The sequence below is a fragment of the Amblyomma mixtum genome, chromosome 9, assembly GCF_055824585.1.
Source record: "Amblyomma mixtum isolate Tamu chromosome 9, ASM5582458v1, whole genome shotgun sequence".
NCBI classification, from domain to species: domain Eukaryota; kingdom Metazoa; phylum Arthropoda; class Arachnida; order Ixodida; family Ixodidae; genus Amblyomma; species Amblyomma mixtum.
The window spans coordinates 37,443,829-37,463,971 of NC_143020.1; the positions used below are offsets into that span (position 1 = coordinate 37,443,829).

Consider the following 20,143-nt stretch of genomic DNA (forward strand, 5'->3'; position numbering starts at 1 on the left):
CATTCAAGGCTCATTTTTTTATGCACGATATTATACGCAGTAAAAAACAAGCCGTGTGATCATCACGCCTAAACAAACTCTGGTGTAGGAGAGATATCAGTGAGACCTGTGCCTTCACATGCGGTTGCCTTTCGTTCAGCGAAGTTCATCGTAATAGAAATATGTTTCTAGCAAAAGCGCTGACAGATGATATGTCCGTTGACTACGTTCAGATTAAACACTGTGTATATCTTCTTCGAAAAGGGGTCTTCCGAAAGGATATTTATCATTAAGTGCTTCTATATTTATCAAGACCTGACTACGCTGCACACAGACCCTAGTTAAGAACTTTACCTGTTCGGCCCTTGTGTGATTAACAGCAGCATACACTATTGGCAAATGACACCTGAAAGCCATGTACCAAACTGCACATCATACAGTCAGAAAAAAAGCTACTCCGCAAGGAACAATAGGTCGCAATCTGTAAATGAAATTGATAGCACCTCTCCAAACGCTTCTCAATGGTTTCTCCGCTACGTCTACCGTTTGCAAGGTAATGAGAATCTGTGAACTAATATATGTTTAGGATTACACGACCAACACACAAGGAGCGTAGATATGACGCGCTGTTGGAAGCCCTTGGGCAAGATCCTGCTTCTGACTTTATATCTACCCTTAATATGGTCACCTACCAAGGTAAGCAAATGCATAGCAGTTATGTCATGACACCTATCCACAGTACAAGGAATTCAACTATATGGTTAAAGTTTATTTTTTCTGTTCCCAGTTCGCTAGCTACGTGGCATGGGTTGTTTGGTATTGATGCACAGATAAGCGGATAAGTGTATTAAAAGAACTTTTTGTTGGGCTACATGGTGCATGTTGTAAGAAAAGGACAGTAGGGCAACTCCTGTTCCTGTTTTAGCGCTAGTCCTGTGTGGTCCTCTCTTGTGTTCGTCTTAGTTGCGCTACTGTTCTTTTCTTAGAAGTGTATTAACCCAGAGATAAGACCCAATTGTTCCTCCTTTAGTATAAACCTAGACAACGCCTCTCCCCTATTGATCAAGCAGTGTTGGGGAAACGAATGAGTAAAAAACAGCAATCTCTGCAGCACAATTGGACGCTCCACGGCAGTTTAGTGTGCCCTTCAGTACCCCAGTCGCCACTTCTTCAGAAGAACTGCTGGAGGGTGGAGCTTTAACGTTTTTCTCCTGTTTTCTTCACTAACGCATAAGCCAATGATTCATTCTCTGTGAAGGCTTCATTGAAAACAAAAACATTACGAATGTGAAGTTTTCGGCCAACTGAATAAAATTAATTGATATATGATAAATTCATATCCTCCAGAATTGCTCCACGTTATGTAGCCATTGCTGCATCGCAGTCGGCCGTAAATAATTTATCCACCAAGTAGCACTAATTTTGAACGTTTTTTTGTGAAGGAACGTTCTGATGCTGAAATTAATCAAGTTTTAAATTTACATTAGCAGCCTTTTGTGATGAAGAACCATTTCTGCACGCATGCGCAAGACGGGAAAAAGCACTCATCTTTGCAAACATTATATTATCTACGCAAACCCAAACGAGCCGATGATAACACTGGTATCGCAAGCGGATTGCCAGGTGCCACGTACCTATCAATAACGCTACCTCTCCCAAAACGATACTATATTACGTTGAGGCGCTGAATATTAAGCTATGCAAGTAACTAATTTAATATTGTACTTTCATAGACTCGATGGAACAGAGTCGGAATTAAAACCACGACACTCTCAAGAAAGAACAGAAAACTGGGTGAATTGGTGTAGATTCATATTTTCGGAGCACAAAAAAAAATGAATACATCAGCTAAGCCGCAACACAAAGAGGTTTTTTCTACTTGCACCGTTTTTTCGCGGTGCTAAAATATGACACTAGGTAGCGACGCTGCTTCACTGCACTTGCGAGGAGGCTGCTCTGATTCTGCTTTCATTTGGGCTATCCCTCGTTGTGCGTGTGGAAGCATGTGTGAAAACATTTATATCTACGCTCAGCTTCAAAAGCGTTTTCGCGAATAATTACATTGCGCTCTATCATCATGCTACTAAATATTCCGCCTTTGGCTGCACTTAAGAGCAATCACCTGTAAAGAAAGAATGTTTAGTTTGACGCTGCCTGTGCTAATGTGGTCAGGTTTAGCATAAAAAGGGTGAAACATATTGTAATGGCTCCAGTATGGTACGTAGTGGTCGAACGGGAAAAGCTTCAAATATAACTATATCAGCACCTCACCTCACAGGAGGGAACGCAGAATTAAGGGCACTTTTGCATGATAACCAGCTATCTAGCTTACTAGAGAAATCAACTGCAACCCATCGCATTAATATAGAAGAGCGCAAATTTCCAGAAGTTCAGTAATCTCTCATTATAATCTAATCACTGACATCCAAGCGGCTACAAAGGTAAGCATAGCAGATTCCACGGAAAGAAACCTTTAAGATCAATATTTTACGCGAATCACCCAAGACAGAGCAAATGTGCAATAAGGGAGAAATAATTTATTTCATTTTGCCTATCCGCGGCCACCTGGCTACGGAAAACTGTATCCAGCTCGGTAGCAAGTGTGTTCGGTTGGTTTGGTGCTCACTGCTCACCCAGTCCTCAGGACATCATGCCGGTAACGCATTAATAAAGCCAAGTTTATAGCCAATCTTCCGCATATCGACGAACACGGTGCTGTCTTCTTATTTTTTCTCCACTTCAGAAGAGTAGATGGACTTGGCACTCCTCAGAAGGGTGGAGAAAAGAGATGCCTTGTGGTTTACGCAGTTACTGGAATTAAAATTTGATTAGTAGTGTGTATAAATCGTCTTCCTAGAGGGTCTGTCCTGAAAGTAATGAGACAAGTCGCGGTGTGGCGCGGGCATGCTCGAGATCAAGAAACTACTTTTGGGGGAAGGAGCGGGAACCTTCAGCTTCATTGTGCAGAGACCTCAGTTGGCTTCGAGCAGGTCAAACGAGTGGACGTGCTCAAACGTGTACCCCTGTTTCGTCGCTGCGTCGAGGAAACCATAGAAGAGCGCGACGCGGTGAAGCTTTGCAATAAACTGAATAAATCACCGACCGAGACATCTGACAGCATGTGGTAATGATGCAATGTCCGGATCACAAGGGTTCCAATGGCTCAAAGCATTTATAAATGGCCGTGAAGACGTTCATGACCACACCGTCAACGTTACCGTCCGTAACCGTCATCGACAGGCGCCTGGACCGCTGCTTGTTGTGAACGTCGTCACGACCGTTTTTAAATGCCCTGTGTTATTGAACACACGATGTGGACATTGCATCGTTCCCACATGCTGTCTTGATCACGTTGATTGACTCGTTAGGTGACTTACTCAGTTTATTGCAAAGCGTCACCGCGTAGCGCTGTTCCAACGTTCACTCCATGGATTTCTCGACGCAGCGACGAAATATGGGTACACGCTCGAAGATGTCCACTCACTTCGCCTGCTCGCAGCCAACTAAGTTCGTCGCATTGTGAAGCTGAAGGTTCCCGCTCCTTCCCCCAAAAGCGGTTTCCCTATCTAGCGCGGGCACGCGCCACACCGCGACTAGTCTAATTACTTTCAGGACAGACCCTGTATATATGGAACTTTAGGCTTCCCCTTTCTCGTCTCATCAGGACGTCATGGAATACCAAGGTGTTGCCCTTTTCTTGTTACATTGTCAATTCTATAGGTGGCTGGACAGAGGTCAGACGCGCTAGGCAGTTTTCCATCTCTGATATCGTTAAGATACCGAAGCTGTCGTCATTGTAGCGAAAGAAAATCTTGGTTCAAGTTGAAATGAATGCACTGATTTTTCTTCAGTTGCCTCCATCGAGAAGTTGCCAGCAGTCACCGATATCGCAGCGCCCATGGCAGTGCGGCTGGAGTGTTTGTGCAATTCCAGTTTCAAGGCGAAAGAGGTACTATGTGTCAGGCATAACGCCAGGAGCCGGCACAGTTATGATTTAGGATTTTCCTGGCACAGAGGTATTTGCCTGACTGAAGGACTTGCTTCGTTGCAGTGAAGGAGATCGCCACCGGAACGTTTGTAAAGAACGGGACCACGTCGAACGCTACCATACACTGAGTCGTTTTCAGTCGTGGATAGATTTTCGCACCTGCGATGACGTGTCGCCTGTCAAGGCGGAGAGGCCTCGGTGCCGGTAGGCTGAGAGGGCCTGAAGCGGTGAGGTGGTGAAATCGAGGATGGGGCGCTGTGGAACACTAGGTTTCTGAATTGTTTTCAGTTCTTCGAAGGCCAGTGCCACGTCATTCAGGAGATCACCATTAAGAGAGGCGTTTTGATTCATGGTAACATTCGAAGATGGGTGCCAAAAGTAGTACTCAGCAGTTCTGGACAAAAACATTTTTGAAAGGGAAACTGTTCATGAACGCAGTTTTTTCCATATAATGTAAGATTTCACTATAACAATCAATATTTCCGCCGATCACCCAACGGCCGTATTTTTTTCTACTAACGAATTTGCCATTGTGAAAAGCGTTGCGCGTTAGTTTTCTATGACAGTTTTAACTGTTTGATACGGTCATTGGAAACAGTTTAAAGATCTCGCTACTATCAGAAGAATGGACCATTACTTTCAATATTTCCTAACCATTACATACAATGCTCCAATATTCAAAAACATTTGCCCAAGGAAGCTAGACTTGGCTAATTTCGTTGCAAAGTATAGCAGTGAGATCCTTTTTGTTTTTGACAAGCTAGGCCGACGGCTTTTGATCAAAATTCCACCCGTCCAAGTGCGTCGTAGAAATAGCTTTGTCTGCCGGAAGGATTACGATGTTTTGTGGAAGCATATTCTAAAGACGCACAGCATCTGCGTGACTTGCAAACCCGTCTCAACGATCAGCCGCTGTCCTACGGCTGGAAGAGCTCGTCCCCAAAGGAAAATGCCGGGGTGTCGACTACTAAATTCCATGCTCCGAGTGCCCGGCATGATACGACCACGAGATAAAAAAAAACTCAGTAAGAGAATCGGGCAACACGAGAATTGCCTCTGGGTAATGTACTCCGAAAGCAATCCTGTCGCCGAGGTCTGCAAGTGCGGTGACTAGAAAATTACCTCCGAAAAAAGAACTGGGTTGGCCCCAGAAAGCAACCGTTTCAAGGGGCGTCACGTCAGGTGATGCCAGATGAGGCTCACAAAGGCGACGATTAATAGGAATCCAAAAACGCTACCCTCCGCATATGTTAATGGCCTTCGCCACGTGATAACACAATAAAAGCGAAGGCCTCTCTATGGTGCTGCTTGACCATCTTTCATTCACCTCTAAATAAAGAAGGATTTGGTGCGGAAACGCTGCGCTGAAAATAAACTATTGTTCGGAGTTAGCATTTTTCGCCTTTGATACCTGTGATTTTTTATTATTTTTATGCCAGCCATGGTCCGACTTACTGTTCTTTGCATGAAGAATCTGCGTAACGAATCTACATTAAAATCAGTGTTTTGCATCAGAGGAGTGACTGCAAAATTATGCGTGTTAATGCATGAAAACACGCTATCAAGGCACCCAGCCAAAACTTCAGATAGAGGTCGGATATTAGGAAGCAAGAGTCGATTGTAACAATGTTGTAATTAGTAGCATCAGCACAAACGCGTGTATACAGCAAATGTAAGCAATGAAAGATTTTCTGCAAGAACTGTAATAGTAGAATGTACTTAAAGGAATCATGAGATGCTTAAAAACATCAGAATGGGCGTGTATTCGTCTATTAGCCGCTATTGAAGAGATATCATGCGGCTAAAAAAAAGATAACTGCGGTTACACATTTGCAGCAACAAATTTATTTATTTATTGATTTATTTTTTAAAATAGTATCGTATAGGGCCTTATAGAGGGCATGGTTGAAAAAAAAGGAAAATACATAGTAAAAAATACAGGCACAAGGCAAAAATTATGATGCAGAAGCTTGTTCGATGACATACTTGGTGATAAGTGCCTTGAAAGATGACGCGTCTTCAATGCAGGCGATATGGGGTGGAAGTTGATTCCACCCCATAAGCCTCTGTGATTCCCCTAACACATAAATAATTTCCGTTCGTTCTGAAATAGATGCTATTCTTTTTGCTTTGCAACCCTATGTCCATGAGTAGATTCAGAACCTAATTACCTATTGTTTAAAAGAAGTTACACCACAGAGGACGAATCACGTGAGCTTTGGAAGGTATTATCTTCATGGCTTTAAACGTGTTCTCAAAGAAAAAAAAACAAAAAAAATGAAATTCTGACAGAGCTTATTGGCGGAACAGAACGTTGTGTAATGCGGCGATCGTTTGAAGTGGTACCACGAGCAGCGTGGTACCACGAGTACCACGGTACCACGAGCAGCGCGCCTTTAACTTGCATAGCATCATGTAGCAGTAAGTTTGATCTGTCCTATAGTAGTATCTAGGAATTTAAAATTTGTTCTGTACATGACTTATTTTGGTTATTTACATGCTATCGAACGAAAGGCTCAGCGGGAGAAGATCAACGGTCGAGGTCAGTAATTTAATTTTTTACGCTATGCAGGACTCCCTGCACGTCACCGTTTCAAATGCTACATTGATTCCATTGTTCATACAGACTGCGGAATTTCGCAACCTGTGCCGAGAATCATCAACGGCAGCGTCGTAGCGAAGACACAGGTTCCCTGGCTGGTGAGAAAAGACTGCTACGCTGAAACAAATAATATATGACACAGTGTGACAGCTTGTGCCGAGGTGGTAGGCTGAACGTTCAGATGTACGAAAACCGTTTGCGTAGTGCAGATAATTACTAGAACGGCAAAAATTATATATTCCTTAAAAATAGAGCACTAATCTTGAGAAGTCAAGCATTTATATAGCCCGCTTATGCTCTAGTATGTAGTACTGATTTTTCTGAAAACGTGCGCCACAGTTTGAGATTATCTAAAGAAGGGAATGCATATTGTTTTTTAATGATATGCTTTAGTGTACAAAAGAGAAACGCTTATACCAGTGAAAGGTGTGAGCGGCCCTTTATATAGGGGAGGAGCAAATCTCTCCGGAAGTTTTCACGGTTAATGAGCTCAAAAAGACGAAGATGAAGAGAAAAAGACAACACGACACAAGCGCTCAGTCGCTTGTGCGTGTTGTCGTCTTCTTATCTTCGTCATTTTGAGCAAGTTAACCACGAATACGTACCAACTAGCCCAACTTCTTGTGTCACTGGAAGGAAAGAGCCAAGCACGGACAATGGAAAAATTTACATCACTATTCTATTCATTTTGAGCACAAAACGAGGTTAAAAAATCATAAGTATAACGCGAAAACACGAATACAGAAATTTAACGGCTGCAGACAAAACACTGGCTGTATTTAATTCTACTTACACGTGCTGATCTTCGCGGCACGAGAGCTAATATCAAATGCGCTTCTATTCACTCCCCATTATTTAGGATCGCGATCGACTTTCCGCTTTGAAATTCGTTCCTGTTTCTTTTGACGCCTCCGCTGAACATTGCGCCTTTCTGTCCTCCCTGTATTTTTGGGACATTGAGCTGTTCCAGGAAGTCCTATGTGAAACTTTCAACGCGTTGCATTTGCTGCCCTATCATTCCCTGCTCACAGAGTGATATCGTTTAGCTGTAATGCATGTGGATCTATTCATTCTTTCTTTAGAAATATTGTTAAGTTCTTTCATACCTCACTGTGTTTGCCAAAGTTTTTTTTTTAAATTTTCTACTGCATGTAAGTTTAGGAACATTATCTACTTACTGGCAGTGCGTATTTTAGTATACGCGCCTCTTGAGGGGTACTGCTAAATTGTTTTCTATGCCATTAGATTATCTCCAGAAATTATAATACGCATTCTTGTTCTGCTAGAGACTTCAATTTGGCGGTTCAGATCAGCGCTCGCTAGCTGTTTTCACGAGATGTAATTCTGAGCGGTTCTAATGCTTCGATGGTTGTATTCACGTGCTGTTGAATCTCAAGAGAACTAGCATTACTCATTTTCAAATTCAGAATAGGCAAATTCTATTCTTTATTCTCTTTCCCTCAATTTACGACAAAAGCATTCTAAATGCCAACAGTGTCTCTAAAAAACAAGTGCTTTAGCGACGGAGCTTTTCAGTAACGGAACATGGTTAGAAGGTTCGAGTTAGCAGCCCTCAAGCTATCATCGTTATGAATACATTTATGGCAAGGCTGACTCCTTTCCTTCTTTAGGTGCAGGTTCTAAGGCTACCATTGGTTGGAGATGCGGGGTTATGTGGCGGGAGCATAATAACACGGAATGTAATTATTACGGCGGCTCACTGCGTGAAGAATAGGTAAGTTGTAGCAATCATCACTGTATTTGAAAAGAACATATGTGACGTTTGAGTCAAGAAATATCGACTGAGGACTTAATGGCGAATCACGACAGCCAGATTTACCAATCTGATCTCGACCTATATCTTACGGTTGTTCTTTTTTATTCTTGGAATGAACCGGATGAACCGCATACTTTGGCGGAAGAAAGAAGAAAGGTAATAATACATGAAACCCTTGATTGTGGCTCAGTGGTTATGGTGCTCTGCTGCTGACCCGAGAGATGCAGGTTCGATTCCGGCTGCGGGGGCCGAATTTCAATGTAGGCGAAATTCTAGAGGCCCGTGTACTGTGCGATGTCAGTGCATGTTGGAGAGCCCCAGGTGGTGGAAATTTCCAGAGCCCTTCACTACGGTGTCCCTCATAGCCTGAGTCGCTTTGGGACATTAAACCCCCATAAACCAAACCGTCATGCGCTCAATCACGTCACTCATGTAAGGCATAACTACCCTTACTTTCTGGTATTTCTAAAAAATATGCGTGCCTGTTGCCAGTCAAGTCTAATGCCTTTTTATTGCTGTGAGATTTTTCAAGATGTCTACTCCTACTAGGCGCATGAAAAAAGGGGTGACGTTTTGCGTCTCTCGTTTTCGGTTTGCTCTTTTTTCTATTTACATGATGAATTTCTGCACACGAGAAATACGTCATATATTTCGGCTAACATATAATGTAAAATGTTGTGAGTGCAGCAGGCAGAAATGTTTATATGCTGTTTTTTTCTCGAGGTTTGTTTAATTGCGCCATCAGGTAGTATGCCAAAAGGTTGAGTGAACCCGGCCGCTACAAGCTCCTAATTTGCTATAAGCGTATTAGAGCACGTACAGTCACTGAACTCCCATGGTGGCATGACCAGAAAAGTGAAATGTCAAGAAAAACACTAAAAACACTTCTTTTTCCTATCACCAGCAGCCTTCTTTCCACGGCTCGACCATCCGCACAAAGTTAAGCGCATCACGTGTCATTCACCTGCATTTGCGAAGTCATTCATACCACGCCCTATCATAGAGTGGAACGATCTACCAGCACACACAGCCACTGAATCTAGCGCCTCCACATTGCTCGATCTCATCCGCAGCGACGTTGGCATTTGAAATATAGTGTTGATTGAAATGTCTGTGATTGCGCCTGTCTCTATTTATGGGCAATACTTACACGCTGTGTACGTTCATTTCCGTTATGCCTTATTGTTTTCTTAAACCTATTATTATATTGCTTTCTATTAACCTGTTTTTTTATCCTCTGGTGCTTAATCATTTTCCAATGTTATATTTAGCCTATTTATTGTTCATTTGCTTGTTAATAATGTTCCTGTTACATATGACCCCCCCCCCCCTATGTAATACCCTCGAATGAGGGCCTTTAGGGGTATGTTGAATAAATAAATAAATAAAAGTAACTAAAAAAAATCACCGTGCTAACATTTTGTGCTCATAATGCACAGTGGTGGAAATATTACTACTAAGCATGCACCTTTTTTTAATTGAACACTTTCAGCTCTTCGTGTACAAGTTTTTTGTACCTTGCAGTAGACAAGCAACGTAGCTCTCAGGCGTAGAGGTAGTAAAATGTTGCACCTGCGATGAGAGGCCACGAAACGTAGAAAAAATCTGCGCCTCCTTACGAAAGACGAGGTCAGCAAAGTGAGTTGGAGTAAGGCGCATTCGTAGCTGCACTACATTACGCCCCTCTTATTTTGCTCAAGCAAAAGAAGAAGGCTTTGTTGGAATGGTCATTAAGGAACGCCATTGGCCACCTGTCATTACAGTATGGGGTTGATAGGGTAATGGTTTTCGGTTTATGTGGGTTTAACATCCCAAACCGACTAAGGCTATGAGGGACGCCGTAGTGAAGGGCTCCGGAAATTCAGACCACCTGGGTTCTTAAACCTCCACTTACATCGCACAGTACGCGGGCCTCTATAATTTCGCCTGTACTGAAATCCTACCACCACGGCCGGGACTGAACCCGCGTCTTTTGGGCCTGCAGCCGAGCGTCATAATCACTGAGCCACCACGGCGGCTACGAAAGGTTGATCCTTCAGCTACATTTCTGTATGAGGAGTGTCACATAACACTGGTGTTAGAGTAAAAGGATAACAGGTTGTCCGTCTGTAGCACATGTCTTCATACTTAGCATGAATGTGGCAGTATTTGATTATTACCCTTGAAAAAAAAACATATATTTTATTTTCAGTATAGGAGAGAGAGAGAAATTAACGGAAAGGCAGGGAGGTTAACCAGGCGATGCCCAGTAGGATACCCTACACTTGGGGAGGGGAACAAAGGGGAAAAAAAGGAAAAAGAGTGGCAATGAAATCAGTTTTCCAAGTGTCCAGCGACCACTATGTCACGGGGAAAGAGGGCGCGCACAGAAAACTTAATGATTACAGACGGGAATACAGCCTTGTGTCACTTACAAATCTCCGGAGGCGAATTTGAGACATACCTCAGCCGCAGGACCAAAAGAAGACTATTACGAGCCAGCTCTTCATCGAGCCAGTCCACGGTGATGACAAATGACCAAGCATCGAAGCATACTATTGTCATCCTGCCTGCGCATCGGTCCCACAACAGGAGGCTTATTAACACGCAAGCTCTCTCGGTGCAACTTGAGGCCCTTGTGCCGAACGAAATTAAAGACGTTCGCGTGAACTCGCGCCGAAACGTTGTTGCTGTTGACGTCCATCATGCGCCAGCGCTCGAATCATTGCGGGCCATCACTGAACTCGGATGCATGTCGGTCCGTACAGTTATCCCGCTCGGCGAGGACGTTTCTTCTGGCGTCATCAATGACGTCAATGAGACGATCACGCAAGAAGATCTGACCATACTTGTGAAGCCAGGAAACGAAGGCACCGTGATTCTCCGAGTTTCACGTCTTGGGAAATCTAGCTGTGTCAAGATTGCCTTCAAGGACGACAGCCTTCCGTCACATGTGAAGGTAGGCCTTTTTCTTCACGCAGTACGGCCATTCATACCAAAGCCCCTACAATGCACGAATTGTATGAAACTGGGCCATGTTAGCGGAGTCTGCGGCAACGCCAGTGTGTGTTCCCGGTGTGCCGAGCCTCATGATTCTGAGACATGCACAGCACAAATTCTCAGGTGTTCAAACCGCAACGGTCCCCATGACGCCTCATCTAGAGACTGCCCGCGGCTAAAAGAAGAGCGTGCTGTCCTAAGACAAATGGTCCGAGACAACTCGACGCACCGCGAAGCCGCCGCGATCGTTCGCGAGAGTCGTGCCCGAAGCAAGAGGAAATCCAGACAGGCTGCTGCCAATGACAGCCGCAACGACGCGCTGTTGGCGCCTACTCCTCACCCTCCTCCACCTCCTGTTCCACTTCGTCCCAGTGTGCTCCGTCCGCCCTCTGTGGACAAGGGTGGCAAGAGATTCACCAGTAATTATTAAGGTGTCGTCATCTGCGTACATTATTAATTGTGAAGAGTGAAGGACCTGTGGAAGGTCATTTATATTTTTATTAATTTTTTATTTATCGGATCCCTCAGGGCCAGAGGCATTACAGAGGGGGAGCGGCAAAACACAAGAATAAGATTAGAAAATACAGCAAAGAGACAAATTTAAATAACACCTCAGTATACAGTTCTGGCTATAGCTTCGCGGAACATCTCGTATTTATTTATGGCGGCAGTATCTATGGGAAGGTGATTCCAGTCACGGGATGTACGCAGCAAGAATGACTGAGAAAAATATTTGCTGTTCGAAGAAACTGAAACGAGTTTTGATTATGGTCAGTACGATCGGATACATAAAATGGCTGTGGGATAAGGCGATCACGCAGTACAGGATGATGCTACAACTTGTGAAATAATGCGATACGAGACGCTTTTCCATGAAGTCACAGCAATGGAAGAGAAAGCCTAGACTTCATACTAGTTAAGCTCTCAGTGCGATTGTTTTAGTGAGGATGAAACGCGCAGAGTTTTTCTGAACCCTCTCATGAGCAGTAATATGTCTGTCATATGAAGGGTCCGAGACTGATGATGCATACTCAGGTTTGGAACGAATTAGTGTTTTATATAGCAAAAGTTTCACAGAAGAAGGAGCGCTGAAAAATGGTGACGTAAGTAACCTAGCATGCGATTAGCGTTCTTGATTATGTGCTCGATATGAAGAGATCAGCTTAGGTAAGAAGTGATATGAACGCCAAGGTATTTATATGATGTTACAGACTATAAAGACATGTTGTCAATATAATACGAAAGCGAGGCAGTAGATTTTCTTGAAACACGTATGACTTTGAATTTGTTAACGTTTAGTTGCATTGACCAATTATTGCACCAATTGGCTACAGTGGTAAGATGAGTGTAAAGTAGGCAGCTGACGTTAGTATCGGCTATTCCTCTGAAAATAACGGAATCGTCAGCAAAAAGGAGGAGGATATGAGAGTTAACAAGAGACGGAAGATCGTCAATGTAGATTAAAAATAAAAGAGGCCTTAGGACTGAGCCTTGCCTTGGGGAACGTCTGAATGCACTCCTGTAAAACTGAAATTAAAGCCATTGGCGGTTACAAACTGTGAGCGATTAAGAAGAAAACACTCAATCTATTTCAGTAGATTAGGGCCAATATTAAGGTTATTTGATTTCAATAAAAGGAGTCTGTGACATACCTCGTCGAAAGCTTTACTGAAATCTAAGAATGTAGAGTCAGCTAGTAATGACTGGCCAAGAATACGGTGTAATGCATATGTAAAACATATTAGTTCGGTTTCGCAAGAATAAAATTTCTGAAAACCATGTTGTGCTGATGAGAAGAAGGCGTTTGATTTCAGAAAATTAACAAGATTTGTAAAAATTATATGCTAGAACATTTTGCACCATGTACTAGTTAGGGAGATGGGACCATAGTTGAGGAGAGAGGTTTTGCTGCCCGACTTGTACACTGGAATCACCATCCCAATTTTCCACTCTTTCGGCAGGATAGATTGGTCATAAGATGGTGGGAAAACTTTGTTAGCATTATAGAAACATAGAAACATTATAGCATTATAGTTTAATAACACCAAAAGTATCAAATAAAATAGGCGACATAGTTTCATAGTGGTGATTATATGTAGTAGCTATGTGTGCATCAGATGCAACAGAAAGGTTCTCAGCAAATTAATGGTTAAGAATTGTTGCAACAAGGTCTGAAGGAATGTGGTCACCAGAGGAGTCGATTAGGAGTATATTTTCATCAGTTGTGGGATTAATAACGCGCCAGTATTTTCTGATATTTGTTATGAGCATAGACGGGTGGATGTGCGAATGGACGTGTTTTTTTACGTGCCTGCACGTAAAGAAACCTGCACTTGCCTGCACGTATGCTTCAGATGCAGCCGAGTAAGAATCCCAACGTTCTCTGGTGGGGGAAAACTTAGGGACGCTATAAAGTCGCTTCTTTTTATTAGATAAGCGCTTGATATGAATGCTATACCATGGAGCATTAGTGTGGTTGACGATGGTGCGTTGAGGAATGAACCGTTCAGTGAGCTGGTTTCGTTTGGTCGGAAACATTTTGCATTTGGTTTCAACAGTACGATTGTCAAAGCCATCAAGAAAGATGGCAATAAATAAACATAGTTTAATGTTTATTGCCCGAAAATTGGCTCGCTTTTAATCGCGTATCACTGTTACCTTTTGTTAGATATTGAACAGGTCAGCTTAATGGAAAAGTTCAGAAGAGCGTGATCACTAAGGCCAGGCAGATAAGTTATAGATGAAACTAGTTCGGGTCGACTAGTGAGGATTAAGTCTAATGTATTGGCAACATTAGCTGTTAGTCTTGTTGCTTGCGTGCACATTTGCTGTAATGAGAATACTGAGCGTACATCCAAACATTTACTGGCTAGAGGTGAGTAGGGTAACAAAATGGGGTCGTTCGAGCTCCATGTGATGTTCGGAAAATTAAAATCCCCATGTAGAAATATCGGAGATGCGGGAAAACGTGTAGTAACAGAATTAATGACATCGTGAAGCTCATTACAGAAAGTGTGGGAGGAAGATGGTGGGCGCTAGCAAACTCCTATTATGGCTTTCTGGTGATTAAGTGTTATTGCTATTGGCTATTGGTATTAAGTGTTATTGCTCTTGTTATTGGTCAGCTACTGGCACCGACTGGGAAGTGCACTGCCCGGATAAGAATAGGAAACTAAGTGTTTGTTGGCTGCTTCGTTGTTCTCTCTAACTTTTGCAAAGACCTCATCTTGGACATGGACTTTCTGCGTCTTCAGTAGGCTGTAGTCAGCTTTCGCGACAACGTCGTTGCCTTCACCAAAAATCATGGAGACCTTGGTTATGCGGAAGTACCAATGATGCCCTTACGCGTCGCCAGTGAGACGGTGACATTACCTCCGCGATCATGCTCTGTTGTTGAAGTGAAGCGCTACGTGGCGCGTACCGGCGATGGCGTCGCCGAACGGGCAGTCACCCTCATACTCAACCGATGTGTTTCTATAGCTCGAGCACTAGTCAACTTGGCGAATGGCCACACCGAAGTGCTTCGTACAAACATCAGCGGCGAGGGTCAGCAAATTCCGAAAGGCGAAATTGTGGCCTTTTTCGACAGCCTCCCAAGTGCGCAGGACTGTTTTGTGCGGCAACAGGAAGGGTCAGTGAGCAAGGTGCCCGCAGCCATCATCAATGTGCGCCCAAATTTGTCGTCTTCAGATGGATTTCATAGATCAATTTTGAGACAGTTTTCCTTAAGAATCGCGGATTGGCCAAACGTCTTTGACCAAACATCGAATTATCACCGATGACTCGATTCGCCCGATTCGACAAAATCCTTACCATGTGGCTACGAAAGAACATGAAGCCATTCAGCTCCAGGTGGGCGAAATGCTTAGAGACGACGTTATCCAGCCGTCAAGAAGTCCCTCGGCTTCCCCCGTGGTATTTCTTAAAAAAAAAGAACGGAAGCTTACGATTTCGCATTCACTACCGCAAGCTCAACCAAGGACCAAAAAAGACGTGTACCCTCTCCCTCACAACAATGACTCCCTTGATAGGTTACGAAAACCATGTTACTTTTCATCAGTGAATTTTAAAAGTGGATATTGGCACGAGGATCGGGAGAAGACAGCATTCCTCACTCCTGATCGATTGTTTGAGTTTAAAGTTCTTCCGTTCGGTGTGTAAGCCGCACTCTAACTCTGAACTGCTGCTTTTTTGTCTGGAAAAATTTCCCAGGTTTCGCCTAGAAAGACCGCTAATTTCGTAAGGCTGCTTCTATGGAGACGCTTTAATCGAGTGCAGAAGTAGCTCTTGGGTAAGGAAACTGACCAGTAGTCACGAATGGTGTGTGAAAAGCTGCTGCATCTGGCCCACTAACATTTCGAATGACGCATCTGTAAAATTGTCAGATAATGTTCAAATACAATTTCGAGTTGTTCCAGCACCAACCAATGTGCATCAAAAAAAGGAGCACTGTTCTATGCAAGTGAGAGAAATGGTTATTCTACAGTTGAGGCTCTGAAATGACCGAGCACGACTTCACCGCTAACTTTGTCTCCGAACGTCAGGACGACATACCCTAAGATTGCTTAGCAGCATATAAGCCAGAGGCATCAATATCTTTTGGAGAAGCAGGACAAGATTTGCCGTGGTTACCGTCTTCCTTACGCGGCCATGTTACATTTTGTCCTTTCGGAAAGCGCAAAGCGCAGAGACGGCAATAACGTGCCATAAAATAAAAAAGTTGCAGCGGCTTGCGCAACAACGATATCTGCTTCTGGGTCTATCCGGTGCTAGCATCATAACATTCAAACTGTAGTTCCTAGAGAGCATTGAAAGGTAGCTAATGCATCATGAGGCTCACTAGTGTGATTAGGAGTTATGCCATGGAGTAACGATGATTCCCTGATTGGTGGCCTGCGACTGTGCTGATCACGTTTTACTGCGATAAGAATGCTAAGCCAAAAAATGTCTAGAACTCATAGTCATTGTAGACAGGAGTCCGATAAGGTGCTAAGAAAACACGTTTGTAATAGGTCAACGCATGAACTTTCGATCTGTCTTCAGTTGCGCGTACAGTCAAAGCCGGACCTCTCGGCACGTCCAGACAAACCCGTGATGGATAGTAATGTAGTATTGCAAAATGTACTCACGGTATCAAAGGCAGTGGCTTGGGCTCATTATGTTCTAACGAAAGTAAGTGTTTTTTTCTCTTTCTTCATTAAAAACCACCATTATTTTCTTTCAACGCAGTGGAAAGAGCAGCCATTGACACTTTAAAACGCATGTGGATTAAACACTCGCCTTTGAGGTACAAGTCCCGATTCAGGCGTCTCTGAATGTAATATTATCTTTTACCTTTCCCAAATGGGGTGAAGCCGCAGCGGTGGCTCAGTGGTTATGGAACTCGGCTGCTAACCAGAAAGGCACGGCTTCCATCCCGGCCGCAGGCGGTAAACTTTTGATGGAGGGGAAATTCTTGGGCAGGCATCCAATACGAAGACAAAATAACCCCTGATCCTTCAGGGTATTAGAGTGGATTCCAAGGGAAGCCAAGCGAAGCAAGCAAGGGGCGCCAGATAGTTGGGTGGGCAGATGAGAAGAAGTTTGCGGGGATATCGTGGCTGCAGTTGGCCAAGGATAGGGTTAACTGGAGAGACATGGAAGAGGCTTTTGCCCTGCAGAGGGCGTAGTCAGGCTGATGACGATGATGTTGAAATTCTAGAGGCCCGTGTACTGTGTGACATCACTGCACGTTAAACAACCCCAGGTGGTCGAAATTTCCGCAGCCCTTCACTACGGCATCCTTCATAACCTGAGTCGCTTTGCGACGTTGAACTTTCATAAACCCATAAACCATAAACCAGATGGGGTGACTACAAAGAAGTGGGTCCATTAAACGCTGGAGATTTGCTTTTACACGCATGCATTGCAAACTACTTAGTGTAGAGCTTTGAAAAACGCCTTCATAATCATCACTAATATTAAGAAAAACCGCTAACGTTTAAAGACTCAAGTGATGTGGAGCTCGATGTGGCTTACGAGGGTAAAGACGGTCTCTTGCAAGCAAACCTGGACGGATCGTGTCAGGTGCAACGAAACAGCCTTGAAGTCCTCTAGCCGCCATGTTAAGGGATCGCTTGTAATCGTTATTTCCAGCTTACTTGAACTAGTTACAGTAAGCGTGCAGCGCTGACGCTCAGCCAGGTTTGTTGTGTTTTTCCCAGGCTCCAGCGCCTTAATAAGCCTAACAGCTAAGGTGCGTTTCGAGGATGGCGATAAGGAGGTGGTCTCCCATACATGAATAGTTGCTGACAAGCAATTTCGTGACAAAGAATCGGAGGTTTAGCCGCATGTATTTGGTGACCCGCTGGTATCCAACGGTTTGTGTGAGCCTCCAACTGCCATTTTAATTTGGCTTGAATGAGATGACCCGAACTAAACACCCGCTTTGGCGTACTCAAACCTATTAAACCAGCCGGAACTTTTTGAACACGTTATAGTTAGAAATGATGCAGTAAAAGCTTTACAGTTTTCTTTTTTTATAGGACCTTTCATCCGAGGGGGCATATTATTGTGTTATATAACAACACAAAAACTGCTAACCCTCCATTCCTCCTGGCGAAGAAAGGAATAGTCCACAAATTGTACAAAAACCCGTTCCGAGGATACGACATAGCCTTGCTAAAGGTACGTAACCAAACACCTAGGGCAGGCGGACGCATGACAAAGGAATTACTATGCGTGGTTGATGCCCTTGGTAAAGAGATCATGTGTGACGGTTTGTCGTGAGTTGCAGTGCTTGGTCAACGTAATGCTTTAAACAAGATCGGAGAGGCCGGCTGTGTCTTCATTGTACAATTGGTGTGTGGGATTGGTGGCCACTCTACTTCAGATGGGGGTCACCTCCTAACGGGACGGAGCTCAGAAGGCTTGCCAGTGAGGGCCCAGTCTCTGTTGTACCAGTAATGTCGGAGATTATGCTTGCACTTCTCGAGTCTATGGGGCTACTTGCTGAGAAAGGGTATAATTCCAGGGCGGAGTAACGCAAAGTTTAGTTCATAGTCCTAGTTCTAGTAAGTCTTAGTTTAGACTTATTCTTAGTTGTTAGTAGTCTTTGCTCATGGCACGCCTTCTGCCAGCAAAGCGGATCATGCGCAGAATGCATCGAGGCTTTCTCACAAAGGTACTTTTCCGCCCTAGCGCATGCGAAAGTCATGCGAACGAGGCTCTATCGCAACAAGACAAGTTGGTAACAAAGCGCAATTGAGCCATTTAAGCCAGTGAGATTTCATCTACTCTCCTTAAAGAGGGAATAGACTCAGCTGCTCAAAAACGAAAGGCTAAGTATTATAAAAGTGATGAGAAGTTCCGAACACTCATGACTGAAATATTGTTACATGCCCCCAACGAAGTATTCCACAGGTGTAGAGGTGAGCGCTTGAAAACGGTCAGTATTGTTATGTTAAGGCATACGCTTTTCTTGGCTCATGAGGGAACAGAAGCAGTAGACGGAAGTTGTCTGCATGAACTGACAATAAAACGCTGTAGAATATTTAGAATTGTACGTAAAAGTCGAAGAAGGAAAAGTTGATAGTCAACTTATATGCAACGAAAGAAAAATGAAATAAAAAATAAAAGCAACAAAAATTTTAAAAATTAAAAAGCAAATATAATAAATCATAAAACATGTATTAAAAACAAAAGTTTTTAATAAATGAAATTGAAAATTAAAAAAGAATACAAATTAAACATAAAAATGAAACAAAAGTTAAAGTAGATCCGGAACGCGGGGAAAAAGAAGCTCTCGAGTTTCCACTTCTAAGCAGAATGGAGTTTAATCCTGTATTTTTTTTAGTCATAGCTATGATTTTATGGACGTATGCAAAATACACGAAGCCTGGAAGGCGGTCAGAATGTTACTCATCCTCGTATACACCCACTTTCAAAACGCATATGAGCTTGTTTCATTCTCCGATATCGAGATTGCTCCAAGTTCCTTTGGCTTATTGAGGAAAAACAGGGCAGATTACTTCTTAGGTTTACGCTCAATGCGGGGTGTTGCTTAACGCCTCTGTATCCTTCGCGTTTTTTCTACATGCGGAGGTAGACGTAAGACTTTCCACTTGAAGAGATACACCCAAAGGAGGCTAGAACAGAAGGAGCGAGAGAACACCTTTTTTCGAAGGAAAGAAAGTGACTAAGATGTTCTGTAGCACGTTTTCTGATTCTACAGCCCTTAGGAGGCCGCTTTTGATTGAGTACGGAAAACGAAGGCCGTCTGGCTGGCCATGTCCGCGGCCCGCAGGGCCTCCTCCCAAGAGGAAGGGTTAGACGAAGTGGAGTCCCCTTTGTGTTGCGCGCGCCCATACGAAGTGGTCAATACTTGCTTTCAGAAAAAGGCAATGGACACACTCTGCTGATGTTTTGAAAGGAAACTGCTGACAATTTGGGTCACATGTGCGAGTTCCACTACATTCGCTTCCAGAATAATCTCTACCCGGTGTCCGCATTTCGCGAGGCGGGGTGTGCAACCTTGCTTATTTATATACCAGGTGTCCCAGCTAAATGTAACCAAGCTTTTAAAAAACACGGCGTGTCCTAGTCGTCAGAAACCAAATGAGGGTTGTTTAGAGTCGCATGACCTGGTATGCAGTTTTTTTTCGTTCTTCAAGGTTGACTAATTAGTTAAGCTTAATTAACTAACTTTTTAATTATTGACCTGGGGAACAAAGTGTCAGTAGAAAAGTTGTAGATCGCTTTGAGAAACAGCTCACTGAGACATTTGCAGCAAAGTGATATTTACCTAAAGTAGTTTTTTAACCGGCCTTTAACCATTACC

The 20,143-nt window shown here is 43.6% G+C and overlaps 1 protein-coding gene across 1 annotated transcript in view; it reads left to right on the forward strand.

Moving 5' to 3' along the window:
* The first annotated feature begins 597 nt into the window (after positions 1 to 597).
* Positions 598 to 20,143, forward strand: part of LOC149328765 (serine protease SP24D-like) — a 55,719-nt gene continuing 36,173 nt past the window's right edge. Inside the window, exons 1-5 of the mRNA XM_089559080.1 lie at positions 598 to 675; positions 6,482 to 6,509; positions 6,594 to 6,667; positions 8,201 to 8,304; positions 17,850 to 17,991. Coding sequence (XP_089415206.1) covers positions 598 to 675; positions 6,482 to 6,509; positions 6,594 to 6,667; positions 8,201 to 8,304; positions 17,850 to 17,991 — 426 coding nt within the window. The remainder of the gene's footprint in view (positions 676 to 6,481; positions 6,510 to 6,593; positions 6,668 to 8,200; positions 8,305 to 17,849; positions 17,992 to 20,143) is intronic.